Here is a 22,683-nt window from a genome sequence, read left to right on the forward strand (position 1 = left end):
CGCGTTCCGCCTTCCCGCAAATTGGAGGGAAGAAATATTTAAAAGCGGCACGCGAATTTCACATATTTCTTCTGCGGGGCCTGGCCGTAGAGAAGTGTCTGGACCGTAACGGGGTGGGCGTAACCGGGCACCGGGATGGCCTCCGGGATGGGGGCCGAAGATTCCTTCGCGTTCGACCGTTCGCGGTGGGATGGTAAATATTTAGCTTCGCGCAAAAGCACACGAAGACGCGCCCCGAGTGGTGGAAAGCGGCGGTGTCGCTAATCTGGGCATCTCATCCCGCCCGAGGCCATCTTTGCGCGATATGCGCTTGTGAGCGGATGTTTTAGGCGAATTTGTTTTCGTTTGTGTGCCGTGTTGGTGGTGTCCTCGCGGAATTATCTAATTCCTTGTTGCCGCCGGGAGGTTGAATGTTTTATTTGTGCGTCGAGTAGGTTAGGGCGGGCGTTCGTACGCCACATCGTACGCGGGTCACAAGGAGCAACAGTAACGTGTCGGATCCGTCGTGTACGGTTTTATAAATTTTGCGAAAGCTTTTGCCAATGGTCGACGATGCATTCAGCACGGAACGTGACGCGATCGTTGGACTGTGCCGGTGAGGTTGTGATGCAACGTGGTTTTTAAGGTTACGTTTGGCGATGATGTAATATATTGCGGAGCCTTAGTCCCATGATAACAGGGCGAAAGATAGTGCAGGTTATATATTGGTAATATAAAATTCGTTAAATAGAATATATATATTTATTGTATTTCGTCGAAGTTTGAAGTTTAGCACGAATATTTGGTGAACATTTCAAATCAATGCACCAACAAAATCGCGACGATGTAGTTCAAGAAGTAAACTCATGCAAAGATGTTTAAAGTTTGAACATAAAACGGCACCCGTAAATTCTTGAAGACTGTTTGACTTGACGTATTTATCTAGGGTTATGTAAGGCATTAATACTTTTTGTTATATCGACACGACTTTACTTGCACTCTATTTTATTTCAACTGGTATATCTCACTCTTCTATACTTAATGCAAACCTATTCCTAATCTAACAGTAATGCTAATACTAACTTACTACTAACATTCTCTTATACTACGTTTATACACTACACTCTTCCCGCTAGAATTGTGTATTTTTCTTGCATTTTTTATGCATTTTTATGCATTTTTGGATATTTAATCGGTGGCTGTCCCTTTAGTGTATCCGATTGCCTAATCGGTGGAGAGGTAGTCTCAATATACCGCCTTCTAATGGCCCATAATCTAGCGTAACTATTTTTCTTCTTATTTGATTGATATGTACCACAAGCTTTCTCTCTCCTAATTCAATCAAATATCTTAGGCCACTCAATTTGTTTACTACTATGGCTAGAATCCACCTAAAAACCTAATGTTTTCTTTACCGTATGTACTCCTCCTACCAGTATATCGTCTATATAAGCAATGCTGTGCATTTCAATCAATATTTGATATATAATACTTTGGAATCCTCTTATGAGTATTAATGGTACATACTTCTTGAGAAGCTTCCAACAATTGCATCTGTAAATACGCTCCCGAAAAATCTAGCTTACAAAAATACTTCCACCCTGCAATTTTCCCTAGGATATCATCAATACGCGGCAATGGGTAATGATCAGTAGATATATTTCTATTGATAGTGGCTTTATCAACTAAGCATAATCGCACTGAACCATCCTTTTTCTTAACGACTACTACTAGGCTTGCCCATTGTGATGATCGGCATGGAATCAATATTCCATCTGTCACTAAATTCTCCTTGTCCCATCCTTTACCCTACAGTTTTGAAGAGCAACTACTCCAGAATTTCAAGCATCTACTTTCAAAATTGTTTGATTTCCAAAGCTTTAATTCGATAATATTCGTCGAAATGTCAGAGTGTGATAATGCTCCAAAGGAGAGTCTGTAAAAACTACAACTGTTGTGAATTTTAATAATGTTTTTAACATTTATGTCTTCACTATGTATACTTTCACATTGTAACACTCCCTATTTAATAAAAGAGGTAGTTTTTGTGTGAAAAATTTCTCGAAATGCCTTTGTTTTAGCTTCGGAGTGTATATCTCCCTTTAACAGCTTGAAAAAGCTTGAAAGCTCTCGAGGCAAAAAGAAGCAACCGTGCCTTCCAAATACACAAACAAACAAAAACCCCTAATCGACTACATTGTACGCTTTGCCACGCCGCAACAAATCCATTTCAGGCGAAATAACAGCGAACAAATGTACATGGGCATGTCACCATTCCGATTCCGATACCGTGGTAATTATGCGTGAAACCCCACACGCTCGCAGCATCAATACGCGAAAGTACCGCCATCATTAGAACAAACCCCCGACCCCCACCCGTGACCAATGAAACTTAATTTCCTATTGCGGTGGCTCACATCAACCCGGTGCAATTGAGCGCGAAATTTTCCCCCCGTCTGTCCTGCGTCTTCCAAAATGACCACGGCACTGGAACCGCACATTACGCAGCAAAAACATCGCGCACGGCAGACAGCACGGCAGCGAATGGACATGTGCACCGTGTAGCGTCTTGCGACAGGCCAGGAGAAGCACAAACTAAGTACAACAACATGAAGAAAAAAAACAGAGATATTAAAACGCATCGGGAACCGGTTGCGCCGTACGGTTGCCGATCGTTCGCTGAATGGGTTTTGTAGCCAGGACGTGTTTTTCGTTCGGCGATCCTTTGTGGCCACGAAAAACCGCGTGATAACACATTCCACCCTACCGATCGGGACCGTGGTGCGTGCACTATCGGTGTGTTAATGGGACGGAATTAATACTCGGGCTCGTCCCGCGGCACAACGGGAGCACAAAAGCACCCGCGTGGTGGCTGAGCGATATTTTGTTACGGGGGAACACAAAAAAATAAGGGATGCCTTTCTGGTTCGATCTCTGGGGCGATCTCGGTGTTTTTCGCCCTCCACACGCGCGCAGCTCGGGTTTCATAATGTTCGATTTTCCATAAATTAACATGCACATTAGATACGGCATTTTATGATTGGTCGGTCTCGTTGTCGGTGCGATTTATTGTGCTAGGTGGCCTGCACTGTCTGTCTGCGTTACGGTGTTTGCACGCGTATCCCGTACGGTCACCGGCCACCGTGTGGGCTTCTGGCTGATCTAGCCGTACCGAAAACTAGCTGGCGGAATCGAGGATGAAGGTAGACGAGGTTTTGCTGCTGCCGTGTTTTTGCGTTTTCGTACGGTTGCGCACCTCTGAACTTTGCCGAGAATCTGCCAACAACCTGCCTTACCTGGTGGCTCGTTGTGGAATGTGAAGAGGGTTGGTTTTTTCTTTTTCTTCTTCGTACTAGCCGCCGGCAAACGGCATAGATGGCGTGCGGAAAAAAGCGGACCTGGGAAATAAAAGGTTTTCCCAGGAGAAAACCTTTTTCCTAACTCGTCTCGTTGAATTGCGAGGGGGGTTAAAGGATGGAGTTGTGGAACTGAAAAAAACAGAGTGAAGGAATATGATCCATTCCACTATCGACTGTGAAGAAATATGTTTTATGTGCTATCACTATTTGGAAGATTTAAAGATGGACATTTACAATCTTCGCTTGAGATGGGATTGTGGTGGCCAATCCAGCTTCAACGGTGTTGCTTTCAGTTCTTCTTCGTTGGATTCGCAATCGATTTAGATCATTTACCTACCATAGACATTATAACTACATTATAACATTATTAGTTACGTGAAGCTGCATGGATTCTAATGGGATTTTGGTACCGCATCTGTCGTGTTGAAGATGGGCGCTGACATTACTGACATCATTTGTCAAGCCCAACATCATGGCTTACTAGATACGTTATATCTGTTGGCAGATCAGATCCGTTGACTTAAGATAGTCAGTCAGGACTTAGACTAGAAGATGGTCCTAATGACAATGACGATATGATCATATTTATAACAATATATCGTATTGTAAGAAAATAAAACATAAAAAACATTGCTAGTGCTATTGAGCTATGGATAGCACGGACGGAAGTTAGTGAATCATTTACTCTGTGGTTCTCTAATAGCTCTTTATATTATCTCCGTCTAAAGAAAGCCGATCCATCCGTTACATAAAGTCCCTCAAGTGGTCTGGGTTTACCATTACTGGTTTTCTGTGACTTTAGTTTCCCGTAGAATTGGTCCGGATGGGATTTTAGTCCGGTCGGTTCGTGTGAAGACCATCATGTCGTCGGGCCGCCTCAGATATTAAGTATAATTTATCTTATATACGGCCCGGCCGTTGTACCGATAAATAATAAAAAGGCTTGTTATCGATAGGAACCAGAACCGTTGGGGAAAAATTGCGACGTACATTTGCATAACGTATTCCATTGTCACCAATGTGATTCAAATTGTTAGTTAAATAGTTTAAATATTATGTGAAATTTTCGCACGGTTGCGTTTTTAAAGACACAACCATATGAGACATTTTCAAATAATTTTGATACAAATTTCATGAAAAAATTATAAAGCGAACAGTATCGAACTATGTAATGTATTTTTTCCAAGTAATTGAAATTTTAGTAAAATTTCTCAATTAGGTCTTGTTTTTGTTTGTTATTTTTACAGAGACTTTGAGCTGGGCAGCTACATTCGTCTCTAGAATTAAGACTTTCAAACTAATTTATTGTGGATTTCTTTGAATGTTGTATATCTGCTCCGGAAAGTTTGCAAACTAATTGGCACGGTCTTGTCAAGTATGATATGTTTTATTAAATTGAAATAGTGTATATTAAGATTATCTTGTAACTTATCAAAAACAGCTAAGTCTTTTTCAATTTGTGTTGCATTTCTAGACATTTTATGCAAAATATAAGACATATGACATATGTGGTAAAATTGATTGCATGAACTAAAGGAATGAACTAAACGGACAGGAGAATAAACAGTACCAAGAGAACAGGGCCAAGCGCCTAACACTGATCTGGATCAACTGCGCTACATCACAAGCGCTCCCTCAGTGAAAATTCCCTGCAAATTGTTTTGACCGAAAAGGAAGATAAGCTTTTATCAACAGGTTTGCTTCGAAGTACAATATTTACCCCTCCTTTGGCTTGATTGAATTGTCCCTAATGAAAATCATGCCCTAACAAACGGCATCGAGTAATTGCAACCGAGAACGAGTGTGTGGAATGGTTTCCGTACCCTGTCTCTGTAACAAATTGTTTTACAACTGCATGTGAAACTGTGTCGATCTTTATACCGCACACCTGCCGTATCAAAGCGAGCGATAATGAGACGTGGAGCAAGACAATTAATGCTGCCCGACCGATTGCGAAAGCTGTTCCACTTGTCCACAAACGAGCACCGCACACAGCGAATGTTAATCAAACTCCGCTTTGCAGGAAGGAACTTTGGGGTTCGGGGCCTGCCAACCGTCTAGACGGCAGAGCGGCCCAGCGAAATGGGAGTGCATAAGACACTTTTGACGAGCTTAACCAGTCGGTGCACTATCCGTGCGTAGCAGATGTTCTTTCCTGTGCATGGGGATATCATGAGAGCGAAAGGAGAGGATGGCGACGCCCGCAATCTGATGGACACATTAATGAGCGTATGTTCCATGGGCTCGAGCAGCGGAAGATTGCCAAGTGAAGATGTCTACGATGTGGTACGACAGGTGAAAATCACGTCCCGCTCGGCTGCATCAATTTGCATCCATTGGCCGTAAGTACCCGGGGAGTAAGTCCGGGGAGCAAGATCACTGATACCCGTACCCATAAGCCACCCCACCGATGGTGATGGCGAAAACGTGATTGTCCGATGTCCCGACCCGGTTGCCGTTGCCAGATGATATTAAATTCAAATTTACCAAGCTCATTGGAGTTGCCAACAAACACACAGACGCAGGCATGTTTTTGGCACCGAAGCATCTCGGGAAAATGCTGATGCATCAGGCGATGGAAATTCTTCCACCACGGCGTTACCACGTGTCTGTACCATCCCGAAGATCCGTTAATGTCGGGACTTTCCATTGCTTCGTCTGCTTTGCCGATTCGTTCAGGGGTTTCGATAATGGAATTCAATTAAACACTATTGGTATATGCTGCATCGAAATACGTACCGGTGCCAGGCATATGCCTTGTGCCAGACGGAATGGAGTTGTGCACACTTGTGGCAGGATGTGAAACAGAGCGGGTCCGGCTTGACTGAACGGACCCGCTCGAGAAGGTACACGACCTTTGACACCGATCGGAGAAGTTCCAGCCGAAAGACCACTCGGACGATGATCCTGGCCCAAGCTGGCCCCGTCTTAGCGTACACCCGCCGTGTGCCTTATTTTTATTACCAGAAGTGGAAAAAGGTGAAGTCGGGCGAACTCTCGCACAAACGCCAGTCTGCGTCTGGTGCTGTCCATCCGTATGTTAGGCAGATGAGAAATTATCGACCCCGGCGGGGCTATCATGGCGGAAGCATGAATAGAATGGATGTAGTTTTCAGGTTAATTAGTTATTGTACGATTTATGCATAATTGAACATTGGCACGCACCCGATAGAAGATTATGGCGACGATAATGACGATGCTAAAACGGTACGCCGCTGGTTGCAATTTTCCAAAGCAATTGGACGCAGCAACAAAAAAAAACAAAACACCTCAGCAATGGAAAATCGTAACGCAGCAAGAAATGAAATGAAAATTCCTCCAACCGAACCCTTCAATCGGGAAGATGAAGGGGCGAAAAAGGGAAAACTGCATCAACCCCTTTCGGTCGGTGGGAAAGGTCAGCTTTTGTCTCTCTTGCGTACGGGTGTGTTATTGTTTTGTGGCGTTTGGTTCCGCCACTTTCGGGCGAAACGGATGAAAAATGAAAGCTATGCGAACAATTGTTGTCGCTTGCATTGCAGAGTCTGTCTCCGACTTGCTCCCATCTAACTGGTATCGACACGGCCCGAAATAGAACATGGGAAATAGGTGGGTTTGTGCACATTTGAAGGGTTTAAAGGGGCAGAGGCAATTACATTGCCACCAGACGGTGAGGTGCCACCAGTCGACACTTTGTATTTATGAGAGCAATTTTATTAGTTATTCGATACAAATCACAAGGCAATTTAAAATGTTTGAGTTGGTAGTATTAATGATAATGATAATGGCTGTTGAAAGTTGCTTGGTAATTGTCAGTTTTTTTCTTTACTGTAACTGAAACTGAAACTGACTCTTCTACGTAGCGGATGATTACCACAGGATTGAGCAGGCGGAGGACCTGTTCCGTCGGATCTCCAAGCCTCTTGCGGCAAAAGTCAGCACCGACAATGATATTGATGTTGAGATACGCGCTAGGATGCTGTAATTTATTAAGTATTGAGGAATTTCTTTACTCAAAACACCTGTCGCGACGAACGAAACTGGGACTATATAGAATTAATACAGTTCCAGTACTTAGATACGCCTCTGCATCGTGGACTTTGTCCAAAACTGACGAAACTCTCTTAGCCGCACTTGAGAGGAAGATGCTCTGAAGAAATGTTGGCTTCGTATGTAAGGGTGACCGGTCCAAAGTACCATCCAGACCAATTCCCCGTACGCAGGACGCAGACTATCCAGCTACGTGTAAATAAAGTCAAAGAAAGCAAGAAATGGCAGGACCCTTCTAGACCTCTTGAGGTAGTTGTGCCTATAAAGAAGATGATGATGTGTGGAAGAATAATGAAGGAACAGCCACAATGATGAGCTGTATGAGCTGTACGGCAAACTCACTGTGTCGTACAGCGAATTAGACTCACCAGACCCCGGTGGGCTGGTCACGTCATGAGAATAACACCGGACGACCCAGCTCGTATAGTTCTTTTAGGACGTGGAAGGCCGAAATTGAAATGAAGTGATGGGATTGATGTGTCCGCGAGATAGGCCTGAATTGGGATATTGGATTTGAAGACGACATCACTCTACCATGTGCGGTTTAGAGGACTTCTTCAAACAGGCCAAGACAGCGTAGCGTTTTTAGCTCCTGATAAGTAAGTAAGTAACTGACACTGATCATAATAATGTGACAAGTTTGACGGATTTATGGAGATGTCAATCTACGATCGCTGTTGATCGTCACTATCACAACAAGCTGAAACAAGATACTTCAGCACATTTCAGTACATGCATGGATGGATAGCCCGCACTTGTTGGCCGTTTGCGCCATGCATATAAAGTGCGTTCCCTTTTCGAAGGGGTGGTTTGCTCTCCGGAGCCAGCAATGTAAACCAGCTCTCCGGACATAGATAAACAAACGCCCCTATCATGGTGCGATAATGAGCGATCACAACTTCAACCAGCGGCTGTATGATCGTGTTCCACCGGTAATGGACACTGATTGGGCACCGAGGATCGACTGGATGGATGGCTTCCATATCAGCCACGCATGCGTATGACAACTTTCTAAATGTTAAGGGGAAACTGGGGCCGAATGAAGGTTATTAAGGTGTATAATCGTGCGCATAATTACTGCCATCTGTGTGGCGAAGAGAGTATTGTGGCCGTGCCACCCCGGATCCGTGGAGTCGTGGAGTCACTGGAAGCTGAGACATCTCACCAACAGTTTATCCGCACGATCGGCGTGAATCATGCACTTTACTGTCACGCTTTTCCTCCATCAGGCCCGTGTACGATATTTGAGAGCGGGTGTTGCTTATCATCAGCACACAAGTTTGTGGCGTTACTGGTAAAGGGTGCTCGGGAAAGACATCTTCGGGTTTGGTGGATTCCTTTCAAGCGATCGAGAACGATCGATCGGTAAAATCGAATGTTTCATCATGTGAGTGGTGTGAATTACGGTATGGCATTCAGCCTTTTTTTTGTTTGGTTTGGGTATTGCACACCTCTTGCTGTAACTACACCACCCGATCGAAAGTTATCGGAAGAATGAGCTTTCGATCTTCGATTCCAACGGATCGCCGCACTTGCAGCAATAACTTGCGACAAGTTATGGTGCATGTGCACCAGGTACCGGTTCCGGATACCCGTTGTTCGCCCTGGGTGAGCAATCGCAATGGTTGGTGCAACTATTTGTAAAACTCTTCGATTGCTATCTTAATGAAAAGGGCACCCGGACGCGGATGGGAGGAGAACGCCCCGTAGTTGATTATTTTGTTTGGCAAAACGACGAAGACGATTGGACTAACTGGTAAACCTTTCCTTTCGTTTCCTTCTGTTTCAACTTCGGTTCCGTTCGGCAGCTTCCACGTCGGGTGGTGCTGGCACATCGCGCACGTCCCAACCGACGGCTGGAACGAGTGAGACCGCACCGAGCGCCCCGATAGCAGCACCGTCCGGTGGTTCGGTGGCGGTTGTCGCGGCGGCCATCGCAGCCGATCGACGTCGACGGCGTCAGCAGCAGCTGGGCGGACGTAATCTACCATCGCTGCCGGTGCTGCCACCGAGATCTCGTGGTCCGATAAGGGCACCGGAACCGCCGCCACCGTACTGGGCGCACTACGCACACCGACCGGTTCCAGCGCAACCGGCGGCGGGCCCAACTGGCGAGAGGATTGGTAGTGCAGCATCATCTGCTGCCGGTCGTGGTGCTGGTGCTGCTGCTAGTAGGCACAACACGGCCACGACCACCGACGACAGTGACACCAGCAATGACAGGCCCCGAGCACATCGCGGCAGATCAACGTCCGGTGATAGCTCTTCGACTGGTGCCGGCGGCCAAGCAGCAGGTGGCCCCGAACGAACCGACCCAGCCGTTCGGCATCGCTACAACGTACCGAACCAGCAGCGGCAGCGCATTAAGGAGCATTTGCTAAGTAAGTAGCGGGCAAGTCGGCATCGGACGAAACCACTCGTCTATCTCCCCAGAGGAATTCCTGTAGCAGTCGGAACTTATTGTGTCTTCATTTTCTTTTTCACCACCTCCAGGTCAGGATGCATTTTGTCCAGATTTGGTGCGGAACTGTAAGAATATCGCAACCGATTCGCCCGAACGTCAGTCATCGTCCGCGCCGGTAGAGTACGCCGAAATTGGGGAACTTAGCCGCAGCCTTGCAGCGGTTGCCATTAACGACGGGGCATCTACATCGTCGGGTCGTTCCCAAGCAGGACCAGTGCCCGTATCCGAAACCGCCGAGTTGCCCGGTCAGCCATCTTCCGTTGCTGGCACGGGCGTCAGTGCTGCGTCGGCAGCTACTATGGGTCAAAACTTGAGTATTCGTAGACCAAAGATTTCACTCACCTGGGTACTTCGGGAGCAATCGCGTGAAGGAACGTCACTGGCAGGGAATAGTTCGAGCCAGCAGCAACCACATTCAGCACCGCAACAGTCGACGGTGGCACCGGGTGTTGGGAAGTGCTCTGCGATCGGAACTCCGCTGGACAGAACGTGCCAAAGTGTGACGGGCAACAATGGAATGTCAACGACACTGCACAATACAACCGCACAAACTTTAATCCCAGGTAATCCAGTAGATACGGGCGGCTCTGTAGGGCAAACGAATGGACCAGCTATCAGCGGTGTCACACCGAACGGTCACAATCATCACCACCATCATGTGATCGTGCGGAAGAAATCCCGAACGCGCAGTAAGGAACGGCTGTTTAGCGAAAAATACGTAAGCGACAACAACCTGTCGGAGTACCACAGTGAGAAGCTGCGTAGTGTAGCGCATGCGAACGAGTACACGGTTGCGCCAACGGCCGCCGTTTCGGGCGCTGGGTCTAATCTGTACCGGAAAAGCAATCGAAAGAACAGTGATCGTTTGAAGAAGAAGGATCGTCTACTGTTATACTCGAACGGGACCACGGTAGACGCTAGCGTGCATCACAATAACAACAATCAACATGCGGTCAATCTCAACAAGGAACCAGCGTACGGTGAGTCCGGCCTGAAGGAGAAGATGGCGGTTGCGTTGAAGAATACCTATTCGGAGCCTTCGCTGTACACGACGGTATCGGAACCGTCGGCATCTACCAAACATCGACATCACAGTAGGCATCACCATAGGCGACGACGGGAGCGTTACCGATCGCAGCGCTTCGGGTACGAAATTCACAACGTCGACGAGTTCCTGTCCAAGTGTTCCCTATCCTCGCCCGGTAACATCCCGGTAGTATTATCGTCCGCTGCGACACTGTACCAGACGCGTCCCGGGAGCTACCAGATTGAGATACCGCTACCACTGGGGATGGTGGTGAACGCGGTCTTCAAGAACCAGAACTGGCTGTACGTGCAGACGCCCCACGCTGAGGAGGGCTACGTGGCGTACGATACCTGCCTGCCGTTGGGTATATTGCCATCAAACCAAAGGTAAGTGAGTGGAGACGGTTTTCTTGTTTGGTCTGGACTAACACTCCACTACGATTATTCTTGATGTTTTCTGGCTATGCTTGGGCAGATCTTCATCCAGCTCGAAACCTACACCCTGCTGGGAGTCGAACAAGGACATCTTCCCGAAGCCGTGCGGCAATTTGACTGACAGCGAAAAGGAGATACAGCAGCTGCGTGGCGGAACCCGCTCGGAAGGTCGTCGTACTCCGCGGCTGAAACGAAGTAGTGCCAACAGTCGCAGTGCGGTCTCGATCACCGCGTGCAACAGCGAACGGGACCTGGACTCGCTCTATCTGCGCACGGTGGCCTCGAACCAGCCGAAGGTAGCGGATGGTCAAACGCAGTACGCTCAGCTAAAGCTGACCACCAAGGTGCTCAACACGGTGGCACCGTCGGTAAAGTCGGAAAAGGCGCTAGCGATCGAACAGCTGGAAAAGTTGATCTGCTCCGGCAGCGGTGACTATGTGCATCTGCTGAAGCAGCAGCAACAACAGTTGCTAGCGAAACAGCAGCAGTACATCGTTCAGCTGCGCCAGCAACAACAACTCGGCAAAGCGGAATCCCCCACGATCGGGAAGCATCTGTCCGGTAGCACCGTACCGGGAGCCAAAGTCATCAATGGTAGCAATCACCTGCGCATCTCACTCAGCGGCATAACGAATAATGGACCAGCGTCTGTGGCGGGAAGTGGTACGGTAAACGTCTGTTCGCCGGGAGCCGCTGTACGGCAAACATTGCTGGCGATCACGGAGAACTACTGCTCGGAGGCGGTTTCCGTCCACAAGGGCGATGTGGTCACGCTACTCGCCTGCAAGGAGTATCAGGAGAAGGGTTTGAAGAACTACAAGCAGTGGTTCTTCGTGCGGACGCGGGATGGCCATGAAGGGTATATACCAGCCGAAGCGGCAGGACATGGGTTTCTTTAAAAAGAGCACCGCCTGAGACTGTGTCTTAGATATTCAACTTTAAGGCTTTCGTAGTACGTTCTTTGTGGTAGTCGTCTGTAGATAGCTTAAGCGTTACTGTTTAACCAAATGATATTTAAAGATCGGTAAATTCCACACAAAAACTGCATGAACGAATAAATAATTGTCATAAATTGTGGTAAACAATTTTGTATTGGAAATTCATATGTGGAACTTGTAGTTGTTTTACCAATTTAAGGAGTGTTCTAGAATGTCGGAGAAAGAAATGACTCCCAAGCGAAACCTCCCGATTCAAACATATCACGCGGGCGTATCTCATAGCAACTCTGCAGCAATAGAAAACACGTTGCCATGGATATGCTTGGTGTACGTGGATATAAAGAAGGATCAAGCATAAACAGTTCGAACAGTTTGTTGAAGCATTCTGCTTAAGAGCAATCTAGAATTGATTCCGGATGACCGAACCAGTGCGTAGAGAATTGCGGATTTCACATCCTCCTTTAGAACCCATTGTTCGGGATGGAAAGATGTAAGTAGTCAAGTTTCAGTTTTTAGTATACAAATAGAACATCTATTAGCAACCAACTTCTCGACACAGCCGCGAACAAATTGAGCTGGAAAGCAAGGGCCGCCGGGAGTATTTGAAAAAGTGGGGCTACATAACGCAACCGGAAACGACCGAGTACTACGACCTGAAACGCAACAACCAGAAGCTGCGTGAGATACAGCAGGCCCGGCAGCAAAATGTCAATCTGCGCGAATACGACGGTCACGGTGAGTCGTTTTTCGTCTCGAAGCAGATGTTTAAAACGCTGCTCGATACGTGCCGATGTGGCCGGAAGCGTACCAACACACACGCACTGAAATGTTTGCAAAAGCCGAAAAATACCTACGAAAAGACGGACGACGAGGAGGAGGACGAGGAGATGGAAAAGCAGCGCAAGAAACGCGAGGGAACCCGTAGAAAGGGTGGCGGTTCGGCGGGTGGAAGTCGGCGGGAACAGGACAGTGCGGTTGATGCGGGAGAGCCAACCGTAAGCAGCTACATACCGAAGGTGCCTACGTTGAGTTCAGGTATTTTGCGATTTACGTACGTTCTTGGGTTTGGGATACCTTTTTTTGGGGGGAAAGTATTTCCTCCGTTGTTTAGGAGTGAGAAGTATGGGTATGAGACGAGAGATGAAATGGAATATTTCAGATAGGATTATGGTGTGGGGTGTTCTAGTATGTGCACATTATTTTTGCCTTCGGTTAAGTTGAATATTTTGAAGGTAGTGCTTTTAAAATGGCCTACAAGTAGATGTTTAAATGCTGTTTCTAAAAAAGACCAATTTCCTTCCTTACGAATCCTTCGTTTAACAATTTTGAATCCTTCTACAGGTTATTAAAGACTTAAAGATGTCTAAGATCCCAGATTGCAAAGAACGCACGAAAAGACCAACCTTACGGATTTATAATACGGGGTTAAAGAGTTCACATACATTTCATGGGAAATTCTCGTAAATTACGCCGGTAATCATTGTATAAACTTAACAACAATTATTTTAAAAATTAAGAAACATATTTAATTCAAATTAAAACCATAAATCCTAAAATTTTGATTTCGAATAAAAAAAAGCGGACAACGATGATGTTGTTGTTGGTATTCTAGCTTGTATTGGTTTTGTTTACCTTTTGCTGACACAACAAAAACGACGTTATTCAGTGTTCAATATCAAGAGTGTTAATCTGTGTGATCGGCAATTTCTAAAGAAAAGTGAAAACTTGTTTATTTTCTCAAAGAAACTATAATGGATAAACCATTCTCAGACCATATTCGGTACAATTCGTCTCTGTACCGCAATCGGGACCGTGTAATACAAGCTGATGGAATGGTTGCTTGCGGAAGTTCCTATGGTATAGTTCAAAGTTGAACTGTATGTTTGTGCTCGTCATTCAACGCGATTTTCTTTGGTTTATAGCTAATACACAAGAGCAAGATGTAGATGCACAGGTTCACGAAACAGAAATCGATTGTGTCCAGGACGATACTTCGGCGTTGGCATGTGAAATGGATTATGTTGAAGACGATGCATCGGCATTGGAATACGCTGAGGATGATGGTAATGATTATGCTGTCGATTATCTCATCGAAAGCTCAGATGATGAAACGGACATTCCCAACGAACCATATTCGGTAGTGGATGACTTACGGCAGTGGGCTATATCTACAAACCAAACGTATGACTCTATTGAGCAAGTTATAGCAATCATACGAAAAGTTGGGCCTTGCAAACTGCCCAAAGATGCTAGGACCTTGCTGAAGATCAACCGTAATCCGTCTAAGGATATACTGACGGTGCAAAGAGGCCAATATTGGTACCATGGAATTCAGAAATGTTTTACCAACGAGCTAAGGTAATTAAATCGATGATGCCATCAACACCTAATTTACATTCTTTATACTGGTGAACTTGTTTTGATTGCAGCCGTGTACTTCCTAATTCAATTAAAACGATATCATTGAATGTATCAATAGACGGATTACCGATAACCAAAAGCAACAACCTTCAATTTTGGCCTATTCTGATGAACATTCATGAATTGCCAGAATCACCAGTGATGACGATTGCCCTGTATTGTGGAGCAACAAAACCAGCAAGTATAGAGCATTTTCTTCGGCCTTTTGTTGATGAATTTAATTTTCTCATTCAAAACGATACAATCGTCAACAACAAGAAAGTACAAATCAAATTACGAGCTATTATTGCTGATTCACCTGCTCGAGCATTCATAAAAGGTATAATAACTAATATTATATTATTACATTGCATATGGACTATAAATTTCTATTTTCAATAGGTGTTGCCGGCTTCAACTCGCTTGATGGTTGCCTAAAATGCACTACAAAAGGGAAACGTATCAACGGAAGAGTTGCATTCTCTGAGTCTAGAGCACCAGATCGAACAGATAAGGAATTCAGGATGCGCACTTACGGTAACCATCATAAAGAAGATTCTCCTCTGATACATTTAATCAATTTTGATATTATACAGCAAGTAACTGTTGCCGATCCGTTGCATTTGATAGATTTAGGACTAACCAAACGACAACTTATAGGCTGGATGTTTGGTAATTATGGCGTGAAAAAGAAATTAACGTCCTCACAAATTAATACTTTGTCAACTAAGTTAACTAACATCAAATTACCTGTAGAAATTCATAGGAAATTTCGTTCACTTCTCGAAATAAAGCGCTGGAAAGGGTCAGAGTTTGCTTCGTTTTTACACTATGGGTCTATAGTTGTGCTGAAAGATTCGATTGCTGACGATCAATATAGCCATTTCATGCTGTTTTTTTGCAGCCTTACGCTATTCTCGTCAGGTATTTACAAACAGAATTGGGTCGTAGCCAATACTCTGCTTAAACTCTTTGTGAAACAGTATAGTAATATCTATGGTCCAGAATATGTATCAAGCAACGTGCATAATCTTTTGCATATTAACGAAGAAGTGAAACAGTTTGGTCCACTTAATACAATCTCATCATATCCGTTCGAAAATGAGCTGCAGCGTTTGAAAAGGTTATTAAGAAGCGGCAGGAAAAGCTTGGAGCAAGTAATTAACCGAATATCTGAAAGGGATGCCTATTATACACCACAAGTAAGTGAACAAGCTAGATATCCTTCAATTCATCAGCGAGGAAACACAATAACATTACATATACGCAAAGATTTTTGTTTGAAAAATGAACAAAGCAACAAATGGTTCCTCACGAAGTCTGGGTATGTATGTGAATATGTAAATGCAGTTTTGCAAGAGGGGATCGTAGAAATATTAGCAAGAAAGCTATCTTATTCGTCTAGTGCTTTTGATTATCCTTTTGATTCGAAATTCATAAACATACATCGAGGAAATATTGATGTATTAGAAGAATTTAACATTACAATAGATCTGAGGGACATAAAATGTAAACTAGTCGCGGTACCTTTAAATGAAATTAACGAGTTTGCTTTTATTCCATTAATCCATACGCTTGTGATGTGAACCATCGGCATACGAATAAGTAAGAAAACTTTTTATTACTGGTTTTTACAGCATAGTTATTAAGTTATTATCACCGCAATGTTCATAATTTTGATATTGTGCCTTCAGGTATATTTGAATATAAGTATAAATAAGAATGAGTAATTATAAAGTAAGAAAAGAAATAAAAGTTAAATCACATAAACTTTGCACACAACTAACTTAACTTAAATTAATCAAACTAATACTAAATCACAAAATCAATTAAGCCTAAAATTCATGAAACTAAAACTAAATCACATAACTAACTTAACTTAAGTTCATGAAACTAAAACTGAATCACAGAACTAACTAAAGATTAGTGTCGTCTGTGGTGCGACGTTTTGACTACTCCTAATAAATTTAGTCTTTGGCTCGCATGTTTAAACTTATTCTGAAAAAATAACTTAATCGTATTTACAGTTGGGTGTACCCCTTGACATGCACCTATATCTATGTACATACTTAAAATTTTAACATACTTATGGAAACCGATTTTAGGATTAGGGTGCCCAATGCCAGTCCAACTAATCTGTGTCATAAAATTTTTGCTGAATATTATATCTACACTTGCATGTAGCCTAGCTTCCGCACTGTCGGAAGGCAGATGTGTGTTTAAAAAATTCATAAAATTTTTTTTAAACTCAGGTTCCTCCAGCCGCTGCTCCAGAGAGTTCAAATCGTCCTCGTTTTCTAACGGCTTCCATTCGAAAGAACATTCTGGAACGTACCCTGGCCTTGCAGTAACTTTGTTGCCGATTAAATCTAGTTCAGCTCGCATTAACTGGATTTGTCTTTCCATTGCGGTCATCTTTTTTGCTGAGATTTCTGCCTGCCGTTGTTGCTCTTGTTGAATAGCTGCCAATTTCGCCATGATTTGATCTGTGCAAGATATCTGCTCCACTCGATCCGTCTGCGTTGCAGTTGATGTATATTGCTGGCGGTCTAAAAATAAACATTTCTAATATTACAACTTTTGTTTAACACAATGTTTAGTTGCATTTGGTTTACCTTGCCGAGGTTTCAAAGTAGTTGCGGTAACTTTCCTTCTATTTTGATCGCCAACGCTATGCGGAACCGTGGATGTGGTTGATATTTTGTTAAAAACATTCGGGTGCAGTTTTATGGTTTTGTAATTTGAGACGTTAGGTTGTGAATCTGAAATGATTAATTTTCGTCATGAATGCGTGCTACATACTTAATGGCGGATTATAATTACTCACTGCTTTCGGTAAGGGGATGCAATTTATAACTCCCCGGGTTTCCTTGCAGGATAAGTTTCACCCGTTTTGCACTTGAAGTAAAATAAAAAGATAATTTTATGCACTTCATAGGTTTTAGAATACACTCACTTTTCCATGTTGATAGTTTGATGATATTGGGATGTTAACATCAAATATGCACCGAGATCGTTTTTCCTTCAACGTGGATGCAGGAGAAAATTTCATCAAAATGGGAAAACCCAGGTTCGAAGCGCGCTTTATCGACGGCACCAATCAGCAGTTAAAATTAATAAAAAGTTCTTCTCTCTCCTCTCTCTCACAGCACACAACACACCAAAGCATGGGAGAATACATACAACTAGAGCGCTCGAAGGACTGACGGAACTTGAAACACGCCGCAACTGCACATTGAAGGCGAAGCCGAAGACCAAAACAAAATGGCGCAGCAGAAAAATCGTCACTTTTTTTTGCTTTCATTTATGTAGCACAATGGTAGAGACATCGGAACTTATCCTAGACAGCCGTTACAACAAAAAAAAATAACCCAAAATGTCAAAATCGGTCTAAACCCTCGTTAAAAAGACGTCTTTCGGCGGTCTAACGGCGGGCGGTAAGACCGCCAAAAGACGTCTTTTCAGTGACATTTGCGACATGGGATGTCTTAAAGATGTCCAATGTTACATATGGAGATTAAACAAATGACAATTTTTTAAACGAATCAACGAAAAGCCTTAAAACAGTTGTCTTATTCTGTATCATTTAGGTATGTACGGTTGGCCGCACAATCGTTTTGTGGCGATGGAAAAGACTACGTACTACGTATCGCCCCGGTACACTATGCCTGGTCACCCGATCGTTGATAGTCACCCGTACAACAATATTATCCTCGGATAGGTATTTCCGGAATAATACTCACACATTGCATTCAACATATACAACTAAGACTGCACGTTCCAAATTAATCGGATTTCGCATTCCATAAACTCTTGTGTTCGATTTCGATTGAAATATTAGCATCGTTTTATTACGCAATAAACAAACAACCGACCAACGCGTACTCGATGGCAAAGTGTCGTCTTCTCTCGTAACAATTCACTTGATGACTTCCCTCTAACCCTGCACCAACTGCGTCATGCCTTCGCTGATAATCTTTAGCGTCTTCATATCCTTGTGTATCGTGTCAATCAAAAATGAGACCGCTTTCTGCTGCATTGTAAGGAACGATTGCATCTCCTGCGTTGCATCCTTGTCCAGCGTGTACTCGTTCAGGAAGTTTCCGTGCGCCCATTGGTTGCGCTGCATCCGCATCTGCGAGAGCAGCTCGCTCAGCCTGCCACGGAACTGTGTTGGGGTGGATACGAGTGCATGCATGTTTTCCAGCTTCGTCCGAATGGCTTCCTCTTCGGGCGACAGGGCGAGTCCTAGCTTGCGTGTACTTTCCTGCTTCACGATCACCCGCAGTATGCGGTGGCTCAGCTCGGCAAAGTTACGCCGATGTTCGGCTATCTTGGCGGTCGTGTTCATGTGACGCTGCTTCAGCTCGGCGATCTCTTTCTCCACCTTGGCGAGATACGATGCGTGGATTTCGGTTTCATTTTCCTGACACTTTATGCGCCACTTAAGCTGTGGAAGATATGCAATGAGGGAAAGATTTGACAACATTGTTGACATGGATCTTATTATCTTTAACTCACATCCTGAAAGCCAATCATCGGCACCGGAATGAATCGCTTCGGGTCGGGATTATCGATCTTTGCCTGTTCCCACATGCGCGGATCGATGCCTTTGGGTGGATTGTCGAGATACTCCTTCAGTTGATCTTCCTCCGGCAGCACCAATGCAACGACCGAATCAATGCCGAGCTGCGCAAGCTGTTGCTTAGGCATCGGTTGATTAAGATAGCTGGCTACTTCCGTTGCCAGTACGCGCTTGATTTCGTTCGAGATGGTCGACTTTTCCTCGATGTAGATTATTACCTGTACCTTCGAGTCGTTGATCGATTTTACGTTTTCCACCACGATTGTAATGTTCGGTTTGTTGCCAAAGATTTGGTTCATGCTGTTGATGAACTGTTGTTGCTGCTCTCTGAAAATAGGAAACATAACATACTTTGGTGATCAAGCTCAGCTTAACGATAGAATTGCTTCACTTACTTTATTTGGGCCACAGTTTTGTTGACCGTCAGGCCCACCAGTCCGGTTTTGTTGTCCTTCCCGGGCAATTTACTGTAGCCCATCGTTTTGAACCGGCACAGAAAGTTCGATGGCGTAATGTCCACCGGTGGTGCATTGTGCGAGTAGAACGATTTGCCCGTACCGAGCATTGCTTGCAGGTAGTTCCATTTGGAAATAACTGTGTCCCGCTCGTCGCCAAAGATGGACACATTGAATACGGACTGGACGAAGGCTTCCTCGGGCGAAAGGGCCGGAACGAGCTGTTGTTGCTGTTGCTGCGGCTGGCCGAAGGCCGATTGTCCAAAGTTTAAACCACCGGTTGCTGCACCCGGTTGACCAAAAGTCGTACCACCGAAGGTACTACCGGTCCCGAACCCACCGAAACCGGTGTTTGCTAGGGGTTGCGTAGATCCAAGCCCACCGAAGAACGATGGCGCAGAGGTGGTCGCGATCGATGATCCGAAGGGTTGGGTGGCCGTACCAAAGCCTCCGAATGCTGGAGCACTGGTGCTGGTAGCAGTGGTGGCACCAAATCCACCGAAACCGGTCGCGGCAGTAGAGGTCGCTGTTCCAAACCCACCAAACGCAGGTGTTGCCGCCGTAGCCGTGTTGGTGCCAAACCCAAAGGATGGTGCTGAACTGGTCGGTGCGACCCCGAACGCGGTGGTTCCACCTGTGGACGCACCGAAACCTAGCGTTCCGAACGCGCTCGTACCGGTGGTTGCCGGGGTCGCTCCGAAAGCGGGAGCTGGCGTTGCACCGAAAGCCGACGTGGCTGTAGCTTGACCGAATGCCGGAGCTGCACCAGTGGCCGCAGTAGCTCCGAATGCTGGCGTTGACGTTTGTCCTCCGAATGAGAAATTGCCAAAAGCCGCTGTTTAGAAGACAGGAAAGAAAATGCAAACCGTTAATGAGATTATTTCTGCCGAGGTTCCGTTTTGTGGTGCACAGCGTGTACATTTGTCCCACGCAGCACACGTGAAGTACCCGTGAATGGCACGCTGGGTGCGGCCAATAGATTTCGTATGTCCACGCGATTTCAGGCATGCGTTTCCGGCATGTGCAACCCTTTTGTCGAGTCGTCCCGCTCGTGATTGTTATTTTTTTTTCATGCCGGGCACTGTCCAGATTATTTTCCTCGACTCATGATTCACCATAGATCAAAATGCCCTCATATCAATGTCCTTCCCGAACACATTCTTAATCAATAATATTATTCAAACAAACATCCAAGACGGTCAGCCGTACCATTTCTTGGAACTTTGTAAGTAGAATCGGAAATTTCGATCGTATTAGCGTACTAAACCGCTCCATTTGCTCCATTACTGTCTTTCTGTATGCGCAGAAAGAATGTTCTGGTTTTTTCCCATACCAGATTGTTGCCACCTATGCGACGGTAGTAAACCGGTCAACAAGCAGTGCTTTACAACAACCTAATTGGATTGCGCTTCGTCGTTTATCGAGCACGACATAAGCATCTCTAGTCAGGTGGCCCACATGTCAGTCGACATTGCGATCGATCACACGACGGAGTGAAATTTTGTGTGTGTTTGCCTTGGGTCTAGACGACCATGTCGGATGGTTTGTACCACGAACGCCTATCAGTGGGTTCAGTTGGTGATAGTGTTCGGAAGCGGAAACAATACGGGTTTCATTAGTGCTTTCTAATAAGTGTCACTAGCTCGCATCAGTTCCTGATAGGATGTGTGTTTCTCTTCCACGAAGAGAGTACTTTACGCCGTAATTTTGTGTTTCTGCCCTTTTCTAGATTATATATGAAAAGGAGCAACATATTAACTAGAAGATTAAGTGCGTTCAATTGCCGCGTGTAATGAGATGCAACTGGTTGGTAACAGAGTGTCACCACTAAGCTGCAGAACAAAACGAGTGTGAAACGTTAAGCGACTCATTACCATGTACATCAAATCTGGCCACCGATTTCTCAGCGATAAAGGCCAAATAATCTTTCCCGGACCACCGACACGTTCGCCAGCTTTGTACTATCAGACGACCCCATCGACGACAACTACTACCAGCACGACCACGATGGCTTCCCTGCCGGAATCGGGAGTTAGTGATGAAAATGGAAACTATATAGGTGATATATCCTTGGATGCTTGTTTCACCTTAAAAAGGCATAAGTGTGTTATTTGTTTCGCTTCCAGTGCCAGATATGTGGCAGAGTAAATCAAGCTCCGGCTCGGACATGCTGTCCGACAAAATACAGATGTTTTACATCTACATCACCGTCACAATAACGTCCGTCTTCATCATAGTTGTGCTGGGCATTTTTGGTTACATGTGCTACAAGAGGTAATAAGGCTAATCATGCATAAAATACAGAGATAAATGATTTATATATGTCTCCAACATTGCAGAAAAGGATTTCAGAATATCGATGGTCCTGAAGCACCTATCGAAACTACGAGACGAAGAAGCAGCACCCACAGATCCACTCGCAGATATTCGCGAAACATTTCCAAAGAACGTGAAGCCACTGCGTCTGCAGCAGTCGCTGAAGACAATCCTGGACAAACGTTGCTCCGGTGAACCACAGGGTTACTGGTACAGGGACATCGGTTTCATTCCAAGGATATCTTCGCTATTTTACGGGCCTTACAAACGTATCGCATTTTTTACTTTAGAAGTGGTTTTATATTAAGTACAATCAACAGTGAGGGCTGTTGATATGTTGTTACTATCTATACGATGAAATAAACTAGTGGTATTTTACTCAACGCATTGATGTTTCCATTGTTAACATTAGAGCCCCCTAACCGTAGAAAGAAATTTCGCTCGATTGCCGCCCGTACACTTACGCTTGTTCGGTGTGCTTGTAGAACCGAGCGCTGATGTGTTTCCAAAATTGAACGACATAACTGAAGGATGCGACCGCACTTCGAACTTAAACAAAGGGAAAGCTTATCGATTTCTGCACAATCACTACCGGCACCATGCGATTGGCGCGTTTAATTTAATTAGTTTTGTACCGCACCGAAGGATTCCGCGCCGCGTTTCGTTGTGGTTCGATGTGTTTACAATTTTGACTAAC

General features: G+C 45.0%; 4 protein-coding genes across 5 annotated transcripts in view; 3 read left to right on the forward strand and 1 right to left on the reverse strand.

The window, feature by feature from the left end:
• Positions 1-12,191, forward strand: part of LOC128304626 (uncharacterized) — a 33,954-nt gene extending 21,763 nt beyond the window's left edge. The window contains exons 2-4 of the mRNA XM_053041833.1: positions 9,176-9,748; positions 9,861-11,244; positions 11,333-12,191. Coding sequence (XP_052897793.1) covers positions 9,176-9,748; positions 9,861-11,244; positions 11,333-12,191 — 2,816 coding nt within the window. The remainder of the gene's footprint in view (positions 1-9,175; positions 9,749-9,860; positions 11,245-11,332) is intronic.
• Positions 12,192-12,646: 455 nt separating this feature from the next.
• LOC128304608 (uncharacterized) lies at positions 12,647-18,351 on the forward strand. The gene is made up of 3 exons (XM_053041814.1): positions 12,647-12,720; positions 12,790-13,265; positions 18,221-18,351. Exons 1-3 carry the CDS (start codon positions 12,647-12,649, stop codon positions 18,349-18,351), a joined length of 681 nt encoding a protein of 226 aa, XP_052897774.1.
• Positions 18,352-18,453: 102 nt separating this feature from the next.
• Positions 18,454-22,659, reverse strand: LOC128301923 (probable nucleoporin Nup54). 2 transcript variants are annotated; one of them, XM_053038601.1, is made up of 5 exons: positions 22,451-22,659; positions 20,106-20,505; positions 19,611-20,027; positions 19,152-19,542; positions 18,454-19,080 (listed from the first exon to the last, which is right to left on the reverse strand). In XM_053038601.1, exons 1-5 carry the CDS (start codon positions 22,506-22,508, stop codon positions 18,568-18,570), a joined length of 1,779 nt encoding a protein of 592 aa, XP_052894561.1. In that variant the 5' UTR covers positions 22,509-22,659; the 3' UTR covers positions 18,454-18,567. The 2 variants fall into 2 exon arrangements, with proteins under 2 accessions (XP_052894561.1, XP_052894560.1); XM_053038600.1 differs by having other exon boundaries at positions 19,611-20,505.
• Positions 21,419-22,181, forward strand: LOC128301924 (uncharacterized). Its single transcript, XM_053038602.1, has 3 exons — positions 21,419-21,729; positions 21,797-21,944; positions 22,010-22,181. Exons 1-3 carry the CDS (start codon positions 21,546-21,548, stop codon positions 22,179-22,181), a joined length of 504 nt encoding a protein of 167 aa, XP_052894562.1. The 5' UTR covers positions 21,419-21,545.
• Positions 22,660-22,683: the final 24 nt, after the last annotated feature.

This window comes from Anopheles moucheti, chromosome 3 (assembly GCF_943734755.1).
Source record: "Anopheles moucheti chromosome 3, idAnoMoucSN_F20_07, whole genome shotgun sequence".
Lineage (NCBI taxonomy): Eukaryota > Metazoa > Arthropoda > Insecta > Diptera > Culicidae > Anopheles > Anopheles moucheti.